This window comes from Oncorhynchus nerka, linkage group LG13, assembly GCF_034236695.1.
Source record: "Oncorhynchus nerka isolate Pitt River linkage group LG13, Oner_Uvic_2.0, whole genome shotgun sequence".
Lineage (NCBI taxonomy): Eukaryota > Metazoa > Chordata > Actinopteri > Salmoniformes > Salmonidae > Oncorhynchus > Oncorhynchus nerka.
This window is the reverse complement of record NC_088408.1, coordinates 63,903,382-63,927,060: the sequence shown is the minus strand read 5'-3', so window position 1 is coordinate 63,927,060 and position 23,679 is coordinate 63,903,382. Positions and strand designations below refer to the sequence as shown.

The window sequence follows — 23,679 nt, the reverse complement described above, 5'->3', positions numbered from 1 at the left end:
GTCTCTCTTTCCCCATCTCTCTCTCTCTCTCTCTCTAAATAGAGGAGGAAAACAGAGGAAATGGGTCGTGGAGGGCTAACAATAGTCCCTAGGTGTTGTGTTGTTGTGTGGAGAAACATTTTGGAAACATTGTGGTTAGTAGGCTACACACAGACAAGAAAAAACAGAGTGTGTTTTTCCCCTCCACAGATGTTGGAAAATAAATATACACTGTTTAAGTTGATGACACTCTTTCAGTGAGAGAAATGTTCTAGAATAAAAAGGTGTATTCTCAAACTGAGATATAACAATCCACAAAAAAACGTAATTTACTGTGTATTATCATTTATATGTCTAAAGTCGGAATTATAAAATCTGAATTGTTTAGCGATAAACCTCTATTCATTTGTGAGATGTCTTTTCCACATTTTATTTTAAACGTTTTCATTTCTCTTAAATGTATATCAGCTATCTAGATACCTGGTAAATTGATTTCCAGTCCATTTCAAAGGTTATAGTCTTATATTTTCAAATTCCAACCTATTTCTTCTGAGTTTAGAAGCACAGAGACTGCTCTTCTTCAGCAGGAGAGGAGAGGAGCTGTCATAAAATTCTCTGATGTCCTCTTGGCTCACAGCCCAGGTTTATTCAGGCTTGTACTGCACTTTAGACAGACACATTCATGCTCGCAGACAGACAGACAAACAGGCAGGCAGCAAGTCAGACAGCCAGACAGATTGGCAGACCTACACATCATCAAGCAGATGACACAGACTGACACACACACAAAATACAACTACATACCTACATACCAACACACACACACAAACACACGTATGCACGTGCCCTGGAAATAATTTCTCAATGGGGCACAATGCACTCGCAATAACAGTTTATACACAAAACTATTCTATACTATTCTATATTCTATACTGTTCTATAAGTATATCTATGTTATTTTCCAAATATACAGTGCATTCAGAAAATATTCAGACCCCATGACTTTTTCCACATTTTGTTACGTTACAGCCTTATTCAAAAATGGATTACATTTTTTAAAAGTCCTCATCAATCTACACACAATACCACATAATGATGAGGCAAAAACAGGGTTTTAGAATGTTGGCAAATTTATAACAAATAAAAAACAGACGTACCTTATTTACATAAGTATTTAGACCCTTTGATATGAGACTCGAAATTGAGCTCAGGTGCATCTTTTTCCATTGATCATCCTTGAGATGTTTCTACAACTTGATTGGAGTCCACCTGTGGTAAGTTCAATTGATTGGACATGATTTGGAAAGGCACACACCTGTCTATATAAGGTCCCACAGTTAACATTGCATGTCATAGAAAAAAATCAAGCCATGAAGTCGAAGGAATTGTCCATAGAGCTCCGAGACAGGATTGTGTTGAGGCAAAGATCTGGGGAAAGCGACCAAAAAATGTCTGCAGCATTGAAGGTCCCCAAGAACACAGTGGCCTCCATCATTCTTAAATGGAAGAAGTTTGGAACCACCAAGACTCTTCCTAGAGCTGGCCGCCTGGTCAATCTGAGCAATTGGGGGAGATGGGCCTTGGTCAGGGAGGTAACCAAGAACCTGATGGTCACTCTGACATAACTCCAGAGTTCCTCTGTGGAGATGGAAGAACCTTCCAGAAGGACAACCATCTCTGCAGCACTCAACCAATCAGGCCTTTATGGTATAGTGGCCAGGCGGAAGCCACTCCTCAGTAAAAGGCACACAACAGCCCGTTTAGAGTTTGCCAAAAAGACACCTAAAGGACTCTCAGACCATGAGAAACAAGAATCTCTGGTCTGATAAAACCAAGCTTGAACTCTTTGGCCTGAATGCCAAGAGCCATGTCTGGAGGAAACCTGGCACCATCACTATGGTGAAGCATGGTGGTGGCACCATCACTATGGTGAAGCATGGTGGTGGCAGCATCATGTTGTGGGGATGTTTTTCAGCAGCAGGGACTGGGAAACTAGTTAGGATCGAGGGAAATATGAAGGGAGAGAGGTACAGAGAGATCCTTGATGAAAACCTGCTCCATAGTGCTCACGACCTCAGACTGAGGCAAAGGTTCACCTTCCAACAGGGCAACGACCCTAAGCACACAGCCAAGACACCGCAGGAGTGGCTTCGGGACAAGTCTCTGAATGTCCTTGAGAGGCCCAGCCGAGGCCGGACTTGAACATTTACATTTACATTTAAGTCATTTAGCAGACGCTCTTATCCAGAGCGACTTACAAATTGGTGCTTTCACCTTATGACATCCAGTGGAACAGCCACTTACAATAGTGCATCTAGGTCTTTTAAGGGGGGGGGGAGGGGGAGAAGGATTACTTATCCTAGGTATTCCTTAAAGAGGTGGGGTTTCAGGTGTCTCCGGAAGGTGGTGATTGACTCCGCTGTCCTGGCGTCGTGAGGGAGTTTGTTCCACCATTGGGGGGCCAGAGCAGCGAACAGTTTTGACTGGGCTGAGCGGGAACTGTACTTCCTCAGTGGTAGGGAGGCGAGCAGGCCAGAGGTGGATGAACGCAGTGCCCTTGTTTGGGTGTAGGGCCTGATCAGAGCCTGGAGGTAGTGAGGTGCCGTTCCCCTCACAGCTCCGTAGGCAAGCACCATGGTCTTGTAGCGGATGCGAGCTTCAACTGGAAGCCAGTGGAGAGAGCGGAGGAGCGGGGTGACGTGAGAGAACTTGGGAAGGTTGAACACCAGACGGGCTGCGGCGTTCTGGATGAGTTGTAGGGTTTAATGGCACAGGCAGGGAGCCCAGCCAACAGCGAGTTGCAGTAATCCAGACGGGAGATGACAAGTGCCTGGATTAGGACCTGCGCCGCTTCCTGTGTGAGGCAGGGTCGTATTCTGCGGATGTTGTAGAGCATGAACCTACAGGAACGGGCCACCGCCTTGATGTTATTTGAGAACGACAGGGTGTTGTCCAGGATCACGCCAAGGTTCTTAGCGCTCTGGGACGAGGACACAATGGAGTTGTCAACCGTGATGGCGAGATCATGGAACGGGCAGTCCTTCCCCGGGAGGAAGAGCAGCTCCGTCTTGCCGAGGTTCAGCTTGAGGTGATGATCCGTCATCCACACTGATATGTCTGCCAGACATGCAGAGATGCGATTCGCCACCTGGTCGTCAGAAGGGGGAAAGGAGAAGATTAATTGTGTGTCGTCTGCATAGCAATGATAGGAGAGACCATGTGAGGTTATGACAGAGCCAAGTGACTTGGTGTATAGCGAGAATAGGAGAGGGCCTAGAACAGAGCCCTGGGGGACACCAGTGGTGAGAGCACGTGGTGAGGAGACGGATTCTCGCCACGCCACCTGGTAGGAGCGACCTGTCAGGTAGGACGCAATCCAAGCGTGGGCCGCGCCGGAGATGCCCAACTCGGAGAGGGTGGAGAGGAGGATCTGATGGTTCACAGTATCGAAGGCAGCCGATAGGTCTAGAAGGATGAGAGCAGAGGAGAGAGAGTTAGCTTTAGCAGTGCGGAGCGCCTCCGTGATACAGAGAAGAGCAGTCTCAGTTGAATGACTAGTCTTGAAACCTGACTGATTTGGATCAAGAAGGTCATTCTGAGAGAGATAGCGGGAGAGCTGGCCAAGGACGGCACGTTCAAGAGTTTTGGAGAGAAAAGAAAGAAGGGATACTGGTCTGTAGTTGTTGACATCGGAGGGATCGAGTGTAGGTTTTTTCAGAAGGGGTGCAACTCTCGCTCTCTTGAAGACGGGAGGGACGTAGCCAGCGGTCAGGGATGAGTTGATGAGCGAGGTGAGGTAAGGGAGAAGGTCACCGGAGATGGTCTGGAGAAGAGAGGAGGGGATAGGGTCAAGCGGGCAGGTTGTTGGGCGGCCGGCCGTCACAAGACGCGAGATGTCATCTGGAGAGAGAGGGGAGAAAGAGGTCAGAGCACAGGGTAGGGCAGTGTGAGCAGAACCCGCGGTGTCGTTTGACTTAGCAAACGAGGATCGGATGTCGTCGACCTTCTTTTCAAAATGGTTGACGAAGTCATCTGCAGAGAGGGAGGAGGGGGGCGAGGGGGAGGAGGATTCAAGAGGGAGGAGAAGGTGGCAAAGAGCTTCCTAGGGTTAGAGGCAGATGCTTGGAATTTAGAGTGGTAGAAAGTGGCTTTAGCAGCAGAGACAGAGGAGGAAAATGTAGAGAGGAGGGAGTGAAAGGATGCCAGGTCTGCAGGGAGGCGAGTTTTCCTCCATTTCCGCTCGGCTGCCCGGAGCCCTGACTTGAACGCGATCAAACATCTCTGGAGAGACCTGAAAAAAGCTGTGCAGCGACGCTCCCCATCCAACCTGACAGAGCTTGAGAGGATCTGCAGAGAAGAATGGGAGAAACTCCCCAAATACAGGTGTGCCAAGCTTATAGGGTCATACACAAGAAGTCTCGAGGCTGTAATCGCTGCCAAAGATGCTTCAACAAAGTACTGAGTAAAGGGTCTGAATACTTATGTAAATGTAAGATTTCTGTGTTTTTTATACATTTGTAAACATTTCAAAAACCTGTTTTTGTTTTGTTATTATGGGATATTATGTGTAAATTAATGAGGGAAAAAATATTGAATCAATTTTAGAATAAGGCTGTAACGTAACAAAATGTGGAAAAAGTCAAGCGGTCTGAATACTTTCCGAATGCACCGTACTTTGGATACATTCCCACAGCTTTAAAATGAATATATTTTTTGTAATTGTGCGCTCACAGAGAAAACTAACTAAAACATCTACTTTTCAATTATTTATAAAAGAACTAGAGGGCAGAGGGCAGAACTATTTATGAGAAAATCAAAAGGAAGCCCAGTGTTTTCTCAGATGCTTACAGGAAGTCCCTGGCTGCCACATTCCCACACTACCGTCCATGCCCATGTTTAGACAGGGACTGAGCAGGGGCATGGGCCTGCTGGGGTGAAAGTAACAATGACACACTTTCATTTTGTTAGCTATCCCCCTGCTCTCACATTGTACTCTCAACAAAGTCGAACTTGAACGAACTCCAACCTCAGAATCCTGGGACCAGCCCACCCCATTCCAGGGGTCATTCCAAATTCCAAAGGCTGTACTTGTTGTATTGGCTGTATTGTTGTCTCTACCTTCTTGCCCTTTGTGCTGTTGTCTGTGCCCAATAATGTTTGTACCTTGTTTTGTGCTGCTACCATGTTGTTGTCATGTTGTGTTGCTGCCATGCTATGTTGTTGTCTTAGGTCTCTCTTTATGTAGTGATGTGTTGTTTCTCTTGTCGTGATGTGTGTTTTGTCCTATATTTTTATTTATTTAACATTTTTAATCCCAGCCCCTGTCCACGCAGGAGGCCGTTTGCTTTTTGGTAGGCTGTCATTGTAAATAATGATTTGTTCTTAATGATTTGTTCTTAACTGACTTGCCTAGTTAAATAAAGGTTAAAAAATAAAATAAAATAAAAACTATGGGCTGGTATAGAGAGGATACTGACAGAGCGCAGGGTCCAGCCAATAGGGGTCCCCAAGCCGAGCCTGAGAGTGCCGTTTTGACCATGTCCCGAGTGCTCATGTTACGGAGTCCCTCCAGGAATCTGAGGCGTGGGGTGTGTTCCCAACTACACTGCACCCTTTGTGTTCCCCCCGTCAGCCCCACAGGGCAGGTGCAACAGCTGAGCGGAGAGGAGAGGAGAGGAGAGAAGGAACAGAGGAGAGAAGGAGAGGAGAGGGCAACTGCTGCACCACCAGCTACTTCGAAAGGCTTAAAGAGCTCCCTCTCGACCGTGACCTCCTCATTTAATTAGATCCATGCGAGTTTAACATTTACTACTTCACAATTGGCTCTGGAAAAACATTGATCCAATGTACAATACATACTCATAGAAATACTTTAAGAGTACTGCCTGGGGTGGACTGGTATTGCATGGTCACCATTGGCAAATTCAGACGAGCAGTGTTTCTCTGTATGGGACACTAACAGAGCCACTGCTAAAAAGTTGACTTGTCTGGAGTGACTGCCACAAGAGATGGAGGTTCACAACAACAGTCATACAACCACAACAAAACCCATGGCAGCGCTTCGAATCTAACGTGTGCCTCACCATTGACCTTGATAGGCTTGGTTTCTGAGCTTGAACTATTACCAATCATTAGTTCTAAAAGAGACATGAGGGGGGGGGGGCATAATGAAGCTTGGGAGGGGCTGAGTGCAGGGAACAAGGTCACATGTGGCAGTACTGATAAGAGGAGGAACCATTTAAGGACAATTTCACTCAGCTCCCTGCCTAGCAATAACAATGCAATGTGTAGCGATAAGGAGGAGACTCCACCCAAAGTGGGGTTTGTATACTACCACGGCTGAAACCATGTCTTTGTCTGAATGCAGTTGTATTGACCCTCTGGGCAGAATTATCTTGGTTTTAAAGCTTTCATTGTCTACGTTGAGTTTGTGCTCTGAAAATTAGAGCCTAACAACCTGAAACACGACACTTCACAAACATGCCGCAATGCCATGGCATGCGACCACTCTCCCCACCCAGCCGTGCCTGCCAGACCTGGTATGCAGACAGCTGTCCTACGACGACAGCGCACATACACGCCTCGCTGGGGCAAATTAAAACTTTAAAGAGCTCCAACAGGACAGCTGTGTGTGAGAGTGTGTGTGGTGTGGTGTTCATTTCCCTGTCCACTTACCAGCTCTCTCATTTCACTAGTAGAGGACTGAGGGATTCAAGGACATCTTCCCATCCAGCGCTGCCAGACAGCCACAGAGCAGTACTACTGTAGACAGCCTGTATCAATATCAATTCAGCTGAGGTGTGATTATTGCTGGTTGATCAGATCAACCTATCATCTGCACCAGATACCCAACACCCAGTGAGTCGGTGTTGCTGTAGTTAGCCACCATGGGAGCCTACATTGCCAAGATGCTGCTGCCCACTGTTAGTAGCCTGGTGTTCCTGCCTGCAGCCAGCGTGGCCACCAAGAGAGGATTCCACATGGAGGCCATGGTCTACTTCTTCACCATGTTCTTCACCACGGTAAGAACCATGGCATGACGCTGAGATGTTGACATTGTGCATTACTGTATTATGGAGGCTGTCTGTGTGTTACTGACACTGCTTGTGAGTGGGGCTGTGTGTGTGTGTACTGTACTTGTGAGTGGGGCTGTGTGTATGTGTGTACTGTACTTGTGAGTGGGGCTGTGTGTGTGTACTGTACTTGTGAGTGGGGCTGTGTGTGTGTACTGTACTTGTGAGTGGGGCTGTGTGTGTGTTACTGACACTGCTTGTGAGTGGGGCTGTGTGTGTGTACTGTACTTGTGAGTGGGGCTGTGTGTGTGTACTGTACTTGTGAGTGGGGCTGTGTGTGTGTGCTGTACTTGTGAGTGATTGTGTAGACAACTTCAAACAATCTATGATTAGTACTGTAATACTGAAGAAAATGCATAGCACAGTGACCAGTGGAGGCTGCTGAGGGGAGGACGGCTCTTAATAATGGCTGGAACGGAGTGAATGGAATGGCATCAAACCATGTGTTTGATGCATTTGATACCATTCCATCATTAAGCTCCAGCCATTACCACGAGCCCATCCTCCCCAATTAAGGTGCCACCAACCTCCTGTGGTACAGTCCCTTGTACATTAATTTGAGCCATTTCGTAGGGGTGCTTATGATTACAACCAGTGTGGGTCTACTTTAACCTACCAGAGACAGGATGTCCTATCAGAACTGAAACGAGCAGAAAGGAAGTGGCTGTATAATACTGTTGTACGTGAAACCCATGGGATGTGTTCGACCCTAGATTTACCATGCGTGTGATGGGCCAGGCCTCTCCATCATATGTTTCATGAAGTATGAGATCCTGGAGTACTTCAGCGTGTACGGAACAGCCATCTCGATCTGGGTCACTCTGATAGGTGAGTGTAAACAGCACGCTGTTGTGTCATGACACTTTAATGGCTTACCCTCGGAGTGTGTTAAGTGGCCTAAAACTATGTTCAGAGAGCTCGTGAGTTCTGCATTCAGTACCACTGAGCAGTTGTTCGGAAGCATGTGCTGTGTCTGTCTCTCACTCTCTTGTACGCACACACACACTCTCTTCTCCAGCTTTAGGGGATTTTGATGAGCCAAAGCGTTCTACTCTGACCATGTTTGGGGTTTTGACCTGTGCTGTGAGGATCTACCAGGACCGCTGGGGCTATGGGATCTACTCTGGACCAATAGGATCAGCAGTATTCATAATCACTGTCAAATGGGTGTGTGAAGACAACTTACAATATGGCTATGACAAACACTGATAACGATATGCCCTAATATGGTCATGTTTACAGTAATTTGATAAGAGATCTCATAATCTCGTCAATGTGAAATGTACACCGAAGTCCATACTTAGTTGAGGTATTGCCTAGCAACATTGCATTGACTGTCTCTCCAACTAAACCTATTTTGTTCTAAACACATCCCGTGCATGATATTTCAGTTACAGAAAATGAAAGAGACAAGGGGCCTCTACCCCGAGAAGAGAGTATATACTCAACAGGTGGGACCAGGATGCTGCTTCGGTGCCCTGGCTCTGATGCTCCGCTTCTACTTCGAGGTATCAGAACAACTCCATCTCCCTCCTTCCCCTCGCCCCATTCACAATCAAGACAATAACTAGACGGTCAACTGCAAAACACCTTGTTGAGATCTGTGTTTCGCTTGCACAAGTGGGAACAACATTGACATTTGGGGGGGTGAGACTTATCGATTTCAATTTGTTTGTCAGGAGTGGGACTACGCCTATGTCCACAGTTTCTACCACCTGTCTATGGCGGTGTCCTTCGTGTTGCTGCTACCCAAAAAGAACCGCTACGCGGGGACCGACGGCAACCCCGCCAAGCTCAGCTGCTACACGCTCCTCTGCTGCGTATGTCTCCCTTTATATCTCACCAATGCACAGGGTTTCAGTGCTATGAACATGTTGCATGACGTACAGAACAAGTTCATTTCAGCTTGTTCAATGAAAAGTTGGATTCTGCCTAGAACTTAGATAATCAGTCGCAGCGACTACAATGGTGCTTGTTCCCGGAGCTGCCGTGTCTTTTACAGTTGAACCAAACACACTTGCTGAATTGCTAGTCAGAGAAGGTGCTGTAAGCTCCTATGGTCACATTTGTTTCAAAACATATTTGTTGTCTCTCCAACTCTCCTTGCCAAGGTTTCTCTAACTTTTCTCTCTGTACTATCAGACACCTTTTCCTGCTTCTACGAAGGAGAAGAAGGACAAGAAGAAGACCCCGTCTCGAAACATTTGGACCATTCCCACTGAGCGGCCTTGGACACGGGCCTGCAACTCACCAACTCTCCCTCTGTACAACCCACCTAGTACACCTGTTAAGAAAGCACTGGACATCACTACATCTGTTAAGAAAGGATGGGAGATCATCAACACTACACCTGTTAAGAAAGGATGGGAGATCATCAACACTACACCTGTTAAGAAAGCATTGGACATCAACACTACACCTGTTAAGAAAGCACTGGACATCAACACTACACCTGTTAAGAAAGCATTGGACATCAACACTACACCTGTTAAGAAAGCACTGGACATCAACACTACACCTGATAAGAAAGCATTGGACATCAACACTACACCTGTTAAGAAAGCACTGGACATCAACACTACACCTGATAAGAAAGCATTGGACATCAACACTACACCTGATAAGAAAGCACTGGATTTCACTACGCCTGTTAAGAAAGGATGGGAGATCATAAGTACTACACCTGTTAAGAAAGGACTGGACAACAGCACTAAAACTGTTAAGAGAGCACTGGACTTCAGCAGCATTAAACCAGTTGAGAAGGGACTGGACATCAGACTAGATATTAGCAGCACTAAACCTGTTCACAAAGGACTGGACATCAGCAAGCTCAAAGAACAGAATGGGTGGAAGTGACCCCACAAGACAGATAAACTTTTATGAGTCAGTTGGTCTTGGTGATGTCCAGGGAGAAAGCAAATAGAGAGAGAACGATGTCATACAAGACGGGGTTACAGGAACACAGACATCATCCACGAAGGTCAAGCCCTGGCCTGTGCCCCCAGGGAGACAAAGAGTATGGCTGTCTCTTCTGTCTGTACAGAAAACAGGAGAGAAGCCCTTTACTTCAAAACATGAGGAGAGTGACAGGGAGAAGGGTTCCTGAGGCAAGCCAGTAAAACTGACTGGAAAATTTGTGAGTAGCACAGGCGGCAGACATTTTTTCTCTCCAAGATGAATAAATTGTCTTTCAAATGTTTCTCAGGAGGGACCTTTCGTCTGCTGCTCTCTCTCTCTGAGAAAGGAACTATGCAGTTAAATTCAGTTATGAAAATTACAAGATTGTAAAAGCACATTTTACTCGCTTTATATATCCCCTAGGTGCCAAACATGTCATCTGGTGCATCAGACATTTGAGTGCAGCAGAATCCGGTCCAGACACTAGACTGTAAACCAACTGCAGTGTTTTAGAATGTTTAGAATGAGGTGGCAGGTATTTATTCCAATATATTGAGTGACCAAGCAACTTCGACTTTGTATCCTTCCTTTTCAGCCTCACTCTCGCTAAGCGTTTTCATGATGAACTTTACATAATGCTTATTTATTGCAATGGGAAGGGTTTTATTTAACCATGACGGTTTCACTATAATGTATGTAATTATTTTACAAATAAATATTTGAAAATACATGGTTGATGTTTCCTTTGATATGATTCTGTATCCTTGTTTCATGGATGGAATTGAGCAGACACCCCTCATGTGAAAATAACTACCTGTATCAGAGTCATTTTCTTTTGCACAAGAACAGCTCTTTCACCATTGATACACACCCTGACTGGCACATACTTAATTCAAGCAGCACTAATCCACTTAAAGCCCTTCACATCATAAAACTGCAAGAATTCTACATTTCCCTTCGGGAGGAAAAAAGCGGCGTGCGTTAGCTGCACGTCACCTGTTCCGAACACTACCCAAAGATTACAAACGTGTTCTGCAAGTCTTAGACAAAACAGTCTCTAGCCAAACGTGAATGAAACTCCTCCGGTCCACCAATCATTTTTTTGACTGGGGGCAAAGCCACCAGCTCCTGTGCCCAGAGAAAGGTGTTTTTGTCTGGAGTAGAACCTGGCGGCCACTGGGCTCTCCTGGCTGCATTTCCCATTCCTGACAGGACGGTAACCTTAAACTTTTATTGCGAGGGGGTGAAACACTTTTCAGCTCCTTTATGACCACTGTCTGTCCCAGACCACTTTGTTCAAGGGCTGCAGCCCACACATACTGTCTGAGGGAGCTGAACCAAGCACCAAGCCCCATCCCCATGCCGACATCGCATTGTGAGGCGGCGGTCGACCACGCTCTCCAAACGGAGCCACAACATCATCACCACATCTGATGATTGACATCAGTCTAGGCATGGGCTCCGTGGTCGTCTGCACAAACATTGGGCAGACACCATTGAGAAGATTTGGGTGGTACCGGGTGTACTGTGTGAACATGTACTTTTAAACTAGAATCTCTGCTACGCCACACTCCGCATGTGATTATGCCACTGCTCTCAATGACGTCTTATACATGCAAGGGGGGAGCCTGAGTAGTATTTGTACTGTACGTTCATCACAAGTGATTGTATGTTCAGTAATTGAAACGATAGCTGGTGTGGATGGAATGCATGTGATCAGATGCTGCTGGGGTGTTTCCTACAGGGTTGAGTGTCACAATCTCCTTATCGGCTGTTACTATAGCTGCTGTCAGAGCGGGGGGGCAGCTGCTTCTCTCTCAAAACAACCCCCTCTCTTCTCCAGTCTCCACCATGTACAGTATGCTACAATACCCAACTGGTACACACTGTAAACCACATTATTGCCACACATATTCAAATCTTTTAAACTCTAGATACATTTACAGTTTCAGGGTGAATTCAATCTATGCACTATAATCTTGATACATATCTTTATTTTATTTGGCAAGGGAAAAAAACATCATTTTCAGGCATATTTACACAGCTAAATGATCTTGTTAAAAATAAAGATATACTGTAATGTTGTGGAAAAAAACGGTCCAAGCCACAATAACTTTGCCATTCAACTAAATTCTCAAGGGAATATAACGTATACAAAAGAGCTACAGCTTCTCCATCATTTCTATCTGTCATATCATTGAACTGCCTTCATCTAACTGGCCCACATCTTGCTTTTTGTCATACGCCCTTTACATGTCTCCATTTGCCTGTCAATCATAGTTATAGACATAAACAATACAAAACAATCCCATTAGAAAATCCTTGAGCCCTGACAATCTAGACTAATGGATAAATGACTGTAAATCCAAACAGGTGAGGTGGAACTAAGGAAAACTGGGCCTCTACTGACACCTGTTGGATTTGAGAATAGTGTTGTGCTATGACAACCTCAAGCTATAGTACTATGGCCACACTCCACCATGTCACCCTAAGAGTAGTAAACACCATAGTGTTGCTGCTTATGTGGAATTCACTCCAAACCCCCCAAACTTCCTACAGTGGTACAGCCTGTCCTTAGAGACCAGTGCAGACTGCTCCTGTTCCACTGTGCGGGTGGGGGCCAGACTGGACCCATCATACTGCAGAGGCTATCGCCGTTCAAGGGCCAATCGCACTGCTCGCTTCACCTGGCACAGCCAACACAGGAAGTGCACCTCTGCTCAGTATGAGAGACTCTTTCAATAATCTCTACGGGTGGAGGACCCAACTAAAACAAATACTGATCTATGGTGAAGCATAAGTTGAGTGTTTTATGTGATTTTGTGAATAAGAGGTATGGAAAGAGAGTTTGAACTGAAGGGCTTTATTAAGTGACCTCACAGATGAGTTTGTCTGTCCCAGTGTCTGGGTGTTTTTCTGGTCTAGTACCCGCTGATTGATCCTGACGATCTGCTTGTACACGTACTGGGGTGCCACACAGGCTTTAAGCGGCTCCGCCACCTGGTCAGACTGGTCCTCTGAGGATTGGATGTCAGACTGGGTGTCTGTGTCATGTGACAGGGTCATCTTGTCAAGCCCACTGCAGATTCTGGGGAAACACATCTGAAATGAGCATCAACCACAATTAGTTTGTACACTTCGGGACTGGTGTACACACCCATATTTGGCCTATGTAAGGAAGGACTACAAAACACTTCCAATTGAGACTCTCTATTGAACAGGCTTCTTTTTAGTCCAGGACAAGTGTTCATCTGGATCTGTGCAACTGCCCTTTTGACCATTTTCAGACCCGAGTTAAATAAATATGTTTAAAAAAACACAAAAGTACATGTGCTTGATTTAGCTTTGATTCTGTACTTTGGGGGTTTTTCCATTCTATTGTACCTGGAAAACTAAACCAGGTATTTAGAATTTAGACCACTTGACATTTTGTTACGTTAAAGACTTATTCTAAAATGGATTAAATTGTATTTTAATCCTCATCAATCTACACACAGTACCCCATAATGAAATATCAACTTTACATAAGTATTGAAACCCTTTACTCAATACTTGGTTGAATTACCTTTGGCAGTGATTACAGCCTTGAGTTATCTTGGGTATGATGCTACAAGCTTGTCACACCTGTATTTGGAGAGTTTCTCCCATTCTTCTTTGCAGATCCTCTGAAACTCTGACAGGTTGGATGGGGAGCGTTGCTGCACAGCTATTTTCAGTCTCTCCAGAGATGTTCGATCCAGACTCTGGCTGGGCCACTCAAGGACATTCAGATACTTGTCCCGAAGCCACTCCTGCGTTGTCTTGGCAGTGTGCTTAGGGTCGTTGTCCTGTTGGAAGACTTTGGCCCTGTCTGAAGTCCTGAGTGCTCCGGAGCAGGCTTTCATCAAGGATCTCTCTGTACTTTGCTCCGTTCATCTTTCATCGATCCTGACTAGTCTCCCAGTCCCTGTCGTTGAAAAACATCCCCACAGCATGATGCTGTCACCACCATGCTTCACCGTAGAGATGGTGCCAGGTTTCTTCCAGACGTAACGCTTGGCATTCAGGCCAAAAAGTTCAATCTTGGTTTCATTAGACCAGAGAAATGTGTTTCTCATGGTTGTTGTTTTGCTAGTGTAGACTGGAATATGTTCCGAGATTCATCCAATGGCATTGAGGACTATACCACGTTAGTCACCGGCTTTATTAATAAGTGCATCAACGACGTCCTCCCCACAGTGACTGTATGTACATTTCCCAACCAGAAGCCATGGATTACAGGCAACATCTGCACCGAGCTAAAGTACAGAGCTGCCGCTTTCAATGAGTGTCCTGCTTTCAAGGAGCGGGACACTAATCCGAACGCATATAAGAAATCCCGCTACAAACAATCAAACAGGCAAAGCGTCAATACAAGACTAAGATTGAATCCTACTACACCGGCTCTGACGCTCGTCGGATGTGGCAGGGCATGAAAAATATTACGGACGACAAAAGGGAAACCCAGCCGCGAGCTGCCCAGTGATGTGAGCCTACCAAATGAACGAAATGCCCTTTATGCTCGCTTTGAGGAAAGCAACACTGAAGCATGCATGACAGCACCAGCTGTTCTGGACAACTGTGTGATCACGCTCTCTGTAGCCGATGTGAGCAAGAACTTTAAACAGGTCAACATTCAAAATTCACAGGATGTGTACTCAAAGCATGCGCGGACCAACTGACAAGTGTCCTCACTGACATGTTCAACTTCTCCCTGACCGAGTCTGTAATACCTACATGTTTCAAATAGACCACCATTGTCCCTGTGCCCAAGAAAGCAAAGGTAATCTGCCTAAATGAATACCACCCCATAGCACTCACGTCTGTAGCCATGAAGTGCTTTGAAAGGCTGGTCATGGCTCACATCAACACCATCATGCTGGAAACCCTAGACCCACTCCAATTTACATACCGCCTCAACAGATCCACAGATGACGCAATCTCAATTGCACTCCACACTGCCCTTTCCCTTCTTTACAAAAGGAACATGTATGTGAGAATGCTGTTCATTGACTACAGCTCAGCATTATACAACATAGTGCCCACAAAACGCATTACTAAGGTAAGGACCCTGGGACTAAACACCTCCCTTTGCAACTGGATCCTGGACTTCCTGACGGGCAGTCCCCAGGTGGTAAGGGTAGGCAACAACACATCTGCCACGCTGAACCTCAACACTGGGGCCCCTAAGGGATGCATGCTTAGTCCCCTCTTGTACTCTCCTGTTCACCCACGGCTGCGTGGCCAAGCACGACTCCAACACCATCATTAAGTTTGCTGACGACAACAGTGGTGGGCCTGATCACTGACAACGATGAGACAGCCTATAGGGAGGTCAGAGACCTGGCAGTGTGGTGCCAGGACAACAACCTCTCCCTCAATGTGAGCAAGACAAAGGAGCTGATTGTGGACCATAGTAAAAGGAGGGCTGAACAGGCCCCCATTAACATTGATGGGGCTGAAGTGGAGAGGATCGAGAGTTTCAAGTCCCTTGGTGTCCACATCACCAACAAACTATCATGGTTTAAACACACCAAGACAGTTGTGAAGAGGGCACGACAACACCTGTTCCCCCTCAGGAGGCTGAAAAGATTTGGCATGGGTCCCCAGAATCTCAAAAAGTTCTACAGCTGCAACATATAGAGCATCCTGGCCAGTTGCATCACCACCTGGTATGGCAATTGCACGGCATCTGACTGTAAGGCGCTACAGAGGGTAGTGCGTACTGCCCAGTGCATCACTGGGGCCAAGCTTCCTGACATCCAGGATGTACTAGGTGGTGTCAGAGGAAAGCCCAAAAAATTGTCAAAGACTCCAGTTGCCCAAGTCAGACTGTTCAGTCTGCTAACGCAAGGCAAACAGTATCGGAGCACTGTCTAGAACCAAAAGGCTCCTTAACAGCATCTACCCCCAAGCCATAAGACTGCTGAACAAAGCCACCCAGACTATATACATTGTCCCCCCCCCCCTCCCCTGTATATAGCCTCGTTATTGTTATGTAATTTTCTTGTGTTTTAATCTTAAAAATAAAATAAAAAACGTTTATTTAGTAAATATTTTCTTAACCCAATTTATTTTAACTGCATTGCTGGTAAAGGGCTTGTAAGTTAGCATTTCACGGTAAGGTACATCTGTTGTATTTGGCGCATGTGACAATTTGATTTGGTCTGAGAGTCTTTAGGTGCCTTTTGGCAAACTCCAGGCAGGCTGTCATGTGCCTTTTACTGAGGAGTGGCTTCCATCTGTCCACTCTACTATAAAGGCCTGATTGGTGGAGTGCTGCAGAGATGGTTGTCCTTTTGGAGCTCTGTCAGAGTGACCATTGGGTTCTTGGTTACCTCCCTGACCAAGGCCCTTATCCCCCGATTGCTCAGCTTGGCCAGGCGACCAGCTCTAGGAAGAGTCTTGGTGGTTCCAAACTTCTTCCATTTAAGAATGATGGAGGCCACTATGTTCTTGGGGACTTTCAATACTATAAATGTTTTGAGACACTTCCCCAGATCTGTGCCTTGACACAACCCTGTCTCGGAGCTCTGCGGACAATTCCTTCGACCTCATGGCTTTGTTTTTGCTCTGACATGCACTGTCAACTGTGGGACCTTATATAGAATCATGTCAAATCAATTGAACTTACCACAGGTGGACTCCAATCAAGTTGAAGAAACATCTCAAAGATGATCAATGGAAACAGGATGCACCTGAGCTCAATTTCAAGTCTCATAGCAAAGGGTCTGAATACTTATGTAAATAAGGTATTTCTGTTTTTATTTTTTAATAAATTTGCAAACATTTCTAATAACCTGATTTTGTTTTGTCATTATGGGATATTATGTGTAGATTGATGAGGATTTTTAAAAATGTAATCAATAAGGCATAAGGCTGTAATGTAACAAAATGTGTAAATGTCTGAATCCTTTTGGAATGCACCGTACATAGAGTACCAGTCCAAAGTTTGGAAACACCTACTCATTCAAGGGTTTTTCTTAATTTTTTTCTACTTTCTACATTGTAGAATAATAGTGAAGACATCAACACTATGAAATAAGTTTAACAAATAAGTAAACAAATCAGATTTTTTTTTTTTTACATTTTAGATTCTTCAAAGTAGCCACCCTTTGCCTTGATGACAGCTTTGCACACTCTTGGCATTCTCTCAACCAGCTTCATGAGGAATGCTTTACCAACAGTCTTGAAGGAGATCCCACATATGCTGATGCAGCACTCAATCACTCTCCTTGGTCAAGTAGCCCTTACACACCCTGGAGGTGGGTTTTGGGTCATTTTCCTGTTGAAAAACAAATGATAGTGAGACTAAGTGCAAACCAGATGAGATGGAATGCCTTGGTAGCCATGTTGGTTAAGTGTGCCTTGAATTCTAAATAAATCACAGACTGTGTCGCCAGCAAACCACACATGCAGAGATCATCTGTTCACCTACTCTGCGTCTCACAAAGTCACGGTGGTTGGAACCAAAAATCTCACATTTTGACTCATCAGACTCACCGGTCTAATGTCCATTGCTCGTGTTTCTTGGCTCAAGCAAGTCTCTTCTTATTATTGGTGTCTGTTATTAGAGGTTTTTTTGCAGTAATTCAACCATGAAGGCCTGATTCACACAGTCTCTTCTGAACAGTTGATGTTGAGATGTGTCTGTTACTTGAACTCTGAAGCATTTATTTGGGCTGAAATCTGAGGTGCAGTTAACTCTAATGAACTTATCCTCTGCAGCAAAAAAAATAGGTTTTGATGGCCTGTCGTTTCTCTTTGCTTATTTGAGCTGTTCTTGCCATAATATGGACTTGTTCATTTACCAAATAGGGCTACCTTCTGTATACCACCCCTACCTTGTCACAACACAACTCAAACACATTAAGGAAAGAAATTCCACAAATGAACTTTTAACAAGGCACACCTGTTAATTGAAATGCATTCCAGGTGACTACCTCATGAAGCTGGTTGAGAGAATGCCAAGATTGTGCAAAGCTGTCATCAAGGCAAAGGGTGGCTACTTTGAAGAATGTCAAACATAAAATATATTTAGATTTGTTTTAACACTTTTTTGGTTACTACATGATTCCATATGTGTTATTTCATAGTTTTGATGTCTTAACTTTTATTCTACAATGTAGAAAACAGTAAACATAAAGAAAAACCCTTTATTTTATGAGTAGGTGTGTCCAAACTTTTGACTGGTACTGTATATATCTACATCTATCGATCCAGTATCCCTGCACATTGTTAATAATGGTATTGGCACTGACCCAGTATATAGTATGCTTACTTTATTGTGTTCTTATTTTTTATGTTTATATCTCACTTGTTTTTGTTCTACCATGTTATTTGTTGTATTACATTGTTATTGATTACTGCTTTGTTGGTTACAAGAAAGACATTTCACTGTACCTGTCCATGTGACATTAAAACTGGAAATACACACATGCAGACAGAGGTACAGATTTACTACAGTAGTCAGTTCTGCACCAAGTGGGAGTTTCACACCACTTTATGAAACATGTATTACATAAAATGAAATGTGCGTTAAAATAAAGAATAATCTGTTCATATACTTATAAAAAACATGCCCCCCCCCCCAATCTGCATTGGAAACAAGTGGTGAGAGCTTAGTACTTGCATAACTAGGGTCTTTAGTCCACATTAGACCCTAGCTATAACAGCTCAGTACTATGGATAGAGTTGATGAGACACACAGTACAGGCATTGAGGGTCTTGCCTGATCATTAGTGGGGTCCAGGAGAAGGGTACTGATGGCATCTTGCTAGGCCCTTTATGGTGGGGCTTTGGCCCAGTTCTCATAGTACTGTCTAACTCCAGGGTTGTACTTGATGGCCTCAGAGAACTTGTCAGAGCTGCCTCATGGTACTTCCTGCGGTGAAGACAATACACAGTGTTACGGATGACAGACTGAGACTCACCAGTCCTGGTAGCAGTGTGTGCCCAGGGTGTTGAGGATGACAGCGAGGCGGATCCAGATGGCCTGGTCATCAGGAGACATCTCCTCCGCCTGCTGGTAGTCAGCCAGGGCAAACTCCCACTCGTCCTGCTGGAAGAAACAGTCTGCACAAACCACAACCACCTCTGTAAATATCAGAGGTGATATCTACTGTCGACTCAGATGCACTCCTTCCTGAAATTGGATCTAATGGATATAGGTACTAACTTTATGCATTGATGTATTCAAGGTCTGTGAGGTGATATGAAATCAAATCTCCAGTCACTTTAAACACATCCTCTCTTGATCTCAGAGACTCCTGCCCACCGTCCATATTCACACACTATTTCTATTTCACAGAGCCAGACATCAATTGCACCTTTTTCAAGAGGGAGCCCACAACCTCTCTCATTTTACCTCAGCCAAACTCACCCCCTTCGCCTCCACTTCCTCCCACCCCCTTAAACATACCTCCCTTCCCTCATCTCTCCTCTGCTTTCCTCTCCCGTCCTCTCCTTTCCCCTCCCCTCACCTCCTCTGTTAATGTGGAGGCCGCTTTCCTCCTTCTGCTCCTGGACGGCCTTGCTGAGCAGCATGGTTTCCTCGGCGTAGAAGCTATGGGAAGAAGCACGGCACGGCAAAGTCGTTATAGGTGAGCACCAGCTGGGCCTGGGCCGCCTACTGCACGGCCCTCAGTTTTTCCTGGGTGTGTCCGCTCGGCTCCGCCCCCTGGACTCAAGTCTCACTCAGCTCCACAGCCAGGACCAGGTCCTCAATGACAGAAGTGAAGTCTTTCAGCCTGCGGTACAGAATACCCCTATGGTGCAAAATACTACATATTAGTGGATAATAGACAATATGGAGCATATCACAGCAACACAATGTAGATGATGTATCCTCATTTGTTTACTGTAAATTGGTAGACGGGAATCAGTCTGAAAACGTGTCAACATTATCAAGCTTGTAGCTTCTAAAAATAACATTAAGAACACTGCTCTTTCCATGACCTAGACTGACCAGATGAATCCAGGTGAAAGCTATGATCCCTTATTGATGTCACTTGTTAAATCCACTTCAACCAGTGTAGATGAAGGGGAGGAGACAGGTTAAAGAAGGATTGCTAAGCCTTGAGACAATTCAGACATGGATTGTGTATGTGTGCTATTCAGAGGGTGAATGGGCAAGACAAAATATTTAAGTGCCTTTGAACGGGGTATGGAAGTAGGTGGCTTTTCACACCCAATAGTTTCCCCATGTGTATCAAGAATGGTCCACCACCCAAAGGACATCCAGCCAACTTGACACAACTGTGGGAAGCGTTGGAGTCAACATGGGCCAGCGTCCCTGTGGAACACTTTCGACACATTGTAGTCTATGCCCTGACGAATTGAGACTGTTTTGAGGGGAAAAGGGAGAAGGGAGGGGGTTCAACTCAATATTATGATTGTTTTTTTAATGTTTTGTGCACTCAGTGTATATCTCTTCATTGGTAGAGGAGAATGGTCTGGTAAAATGGGATCAACCAGGCATGTATCAACTAAACCACAACACTCTTGCTTGCTGTATCAGAACCTTTACACGTACAGATAAATACTCTGTCAACAAGATCAAGCTTCTAGCTTCTAACAAGAACCTTATGACCACCTGCTGTATCAGTACCCCCCTGTATATAGTCTCACTATTGTTATTTTAATGCTGCTCTTTAATTACTTGGTACTTTCATTTCTTTTTTATTCATATTTTTATTTATTTATTCAACTGCATTGTTGGTTAGGGGCTTGTGAATCCAGCATTTCACTGTAAGGTTGTATTCGGCGCATGAGACTAATAAAATTTGATTTGAACACCTGAAGAGGAAGTGCTGCTCAAATGTATTTATAAAGCTCTTTTTTTCCAGATTTATTTATAAAGCTCTTTTAACGTCAGAAGATGTTACAACGTGCCTATACAGAAATCCAGCCTAAAACCCCAAGCAATGCAGATTTAAAGGCACAGTGGCAAGGAAAAACTCTCTAGAAAGGCAGATCTAGGAAGCAACCTAGAGAGGAACCAGGAACCAGTCCTCTTCTGGCTGTGCCGGGTGGAGATTATAAGAGTGCATCGCTATTAAGGCCAGATCGTTCTTCAGTCTCAGTGCAATGCTCCAGGGCCATGTTGATCTTGGACAGGGCCTCCGTGAGCTTCCCTGCCAGGGCCCTGCTGATGGCCTGCTGCCTGGCCCTCTCACAGGCCTCCTCTAACCCAGCAGGGCACCTGCCTCTAGGCACGATGGACTGAGGACCACGGCTGACCTCAGATCAGGGTAGCACAGTGATACCTGTATGGAGAAGAGTCCTGGTAATTGCCAGGGACCTTACGATACGATATTATCACGATACTTAGTACCAATAAGATATGTATTGCGATTTTCACGATTCTATATGTATTGCGATTCCATACTGACATTTTATTGCGATTTTATGTTCCAAACATATTGCTCACTAAATGTCTGCTGCAGAGAGACAAGAGAAAACAAGTTTTGATCCGTCAGAGAAATAAAAGTGCTGAAAACATGTTGGCTCACTATTTAAAAAGAAGATGGAGAACAAGCTATAGGATGAAAAATACTTACGTTTTGGAAGAGGCACAGCTGACTAGCGCTTGTTAACGCTACCTATGGTAGCAATTTTTGGGAGTCAAATATCTATATATCTTCCAAAAATAATATTGCGATATGTAACTGTATAGATTTTTTCCCCCCATCACTAATGAAGAATGGTCCTGTCATTCCATTAGAATGCATGTAAATTTGGCTTTTTAAATATTTTCTATAGGTAGTCACTAGATGGTCCGAGAGGACAAAAGTGGAAATGATGTCACAAGTGTTGAACTGGTACATAAGCAATTTTTCCCAAAGGTTACAGCTCATAAGGTTAGTGGTTGAAATTACATTTGGTGCTAGAAATCGTCACACCTGCGTTCTTTATAGCATGGTATTGTCAGATATTGCCAAGCGTTAACACCGAGGAAACAGAGTGTGAGAGTGTACTACTGACCTGGTTGAGCTGTTTGTGGAGACGTGCTCTGAGGGTGAGAAGATCTGCGGTCTCAGAGTCTACCTGATGCCAGTTACTAACCAGCCTCAGACAGTCAGAATAGCGGCCCAGGGCCGTCAGACATGCCAGGCTACAACAGCAGCAAAGAGAGACACTTCCGTGGTTCACACCCGTGAAACATTGTTTTAAATCTTAGGTGAATAGCACCATCTGTTGGCTGTGCAAGGAGTGTCTGTCTGTAGAGATGGCTGAGGTCAAAGGATTTCACATGCCCTCCTTAGGCAGATAATATTTGGATAAAACCAAAGAAAGTGTTTGTATATAGTGGAGACAGTAACAACTATATTAATTTTCATGCACATAGCTATGTGAATACCTCGAATTTCACACTGACCTCCTCATGTGATATGACCAGCAGCAAGGCCTTGGAAAACAACTCCAGAGCATCCAGGAACATCCCCTGTGGAGTGGACAAAACTAAATATTATCTATATTCTCTAAACAAGACAATTACAACAGTTTTCAGATTTTTATAAAGTTTTTTCAAGTGAAAGCAAGAGTTATTTCAACAGTGCTGGGTGCGTGCTTGACTGTGTAGGGATGATCATTATGTCTGAATGTTTTCCCAGACTGTTCTAAGAAGATCACAGGCCAGAGGTTTGTGGAGGGCCTTAGCCTGAGGCTCCAGGAGGCAGGCATGTCTGCAGCTGATGGCTGTAGACTGGAAGTCACACATCTGAAGTCCTCCACCTGGCTCACATAGAGCTGGAAGTCAGAACACATGACAACTTCAGACAATTATTTTATACAAATCAGACTATATTTATGTGGTTCTATACCTGTTTCTGCTGAATATGTTTTTTTTATTTAACCAGGCAAGTCAGTTAGAACAAATTCTTATTTACAATGACAGTCTACACTTGTGGCCAATTGTGCACCGCCCTACAGCACTCCCAATCACATCCAGTTGTGATACAGCCTGGAATTGAACCAGAGTGTCTGTAGTGACACCTCTAGCATTGAGATGCCGTGCCTTAGACCACTGCGCCCAACTATTGATGGCTTTGGCGAAGCAAGTCACAGACTGAAAATTGATACGGCTATTGGCATTGCCTCTTCTCCATAGCTGCAAATGGCTAAATCTAGGTAAATGCCCCTTAAGGTAAACTCAACTCATCTTCAGAAATCATAATGTGATTAAAGTAGCTAATATACATTCATGTCAAAGCTACAACAATCTATTGACATGTTAAACTCAATGTTCAATGGCAGCCTTTCAACTTAAGAAAATGCTTATTGGGTTTTTATGCCGTATTTCTAAAGGTATCTCACCTGCCTCCACTACTAAGGCATATACAGATGTTGATAATTAAAAATATTTTATTTATTTAACTAGGCAAATCGGTTAGTCTTATTTTACGACGGCCTAAATGCACCAATACACATCCTTAAAGCTATATACTGGATTCTGTCCAGCCTCTGAAGCAAAGTCTTCCGCGCTGTTCCATAAACTCTACACTCGTAATCAAGTGTTGTCCTGATCAGATCTCTATAAATATCCATCAACAATTGTCTATCAGCACCCCATTCACCAACTTCTTGTACTTTGTTTCAAAATATGATGACATTATCTTTATACGGAACACCCTGGGAACGGTTGCAACTTAACTTTTTTTAAACGGAACCGGAAATATGAATTTATAGGAAGAATGCGAATCAGCTGATT

At 44.6% G+C, this 23,679-nt stretch overlaps 2 protein-coding genes across 10 annotated transcripts; one reads left to right on the top strand and one right to left on the bottom strand.

Annotated features, from left to right (window-relative positions):
• Positions 1-6,311: 6,311 nt before the first annotated feature.
• On the top strand, positions 6,312-10,672 carry LOC115140553 (uncharacterized). The gene is made up of 6 exons (XM_029678881.2): positions 6,312-7,001; positions 7,766-7,880; positions 8,071-8,219; positions 8,444-8,560; positions 8,732-8,872; positions 9,195-10,672. Exons 1-6 carry the CDS (start codon positions 6,867-6,869, stop codon positions 9,906-9,908), a joined length of 1,371 nt encoding a protein of 456 aa, XP_029534741.1. The 5' UTR covers positions 6,312-6,866; the 3' UTR covers positions 9,909-10,672.
• Positions 10,673-11,922: 1,250 nt separating this feature from the next.
• On the bottom strand, positions 11,923-23,631 carry LOC115139844 (tetratricopeptide repeat protein 16-like). Of its 9 annotated transcripts, none has more exons than XR_010465602.1 (4): positions 23,286-23,631; positions 19,451-22,718; positions 18,700-19,043; positions 11,923-13,052 (listed from the first exon to the last, which is right to left on the bottom strand). XR_010465602.1 is itself a non-coding variant. In XM_065026549.1 (3 exons), the coding sequence occupies exons 1-3, from the start codon at positions 19,512-19,514 to the stop codon at positions 17,208-17,210; spliced, it is 252 nt and encodes an 83-aa protein (XP_064882621.1). In that variant the 5' UTR covers positions 19,515-23,629; the 3' UTR covers positions 16,695-17,207. The 9 variants fall into 9 exon arrangements, 1 of the variants encoding a protein (XP_064882621.1); XR_010465605.1 differs by having other exon boundaries at positions 19,451-22,229; positions 22,348-23,629; XR_010465607.1 differs by having other exon boundaries at positions 19,451-22,083; positions 22,348-23,629.
• Between the last annotated feature and the right edge of the window lie 48 nt (positions 23,632-23,679).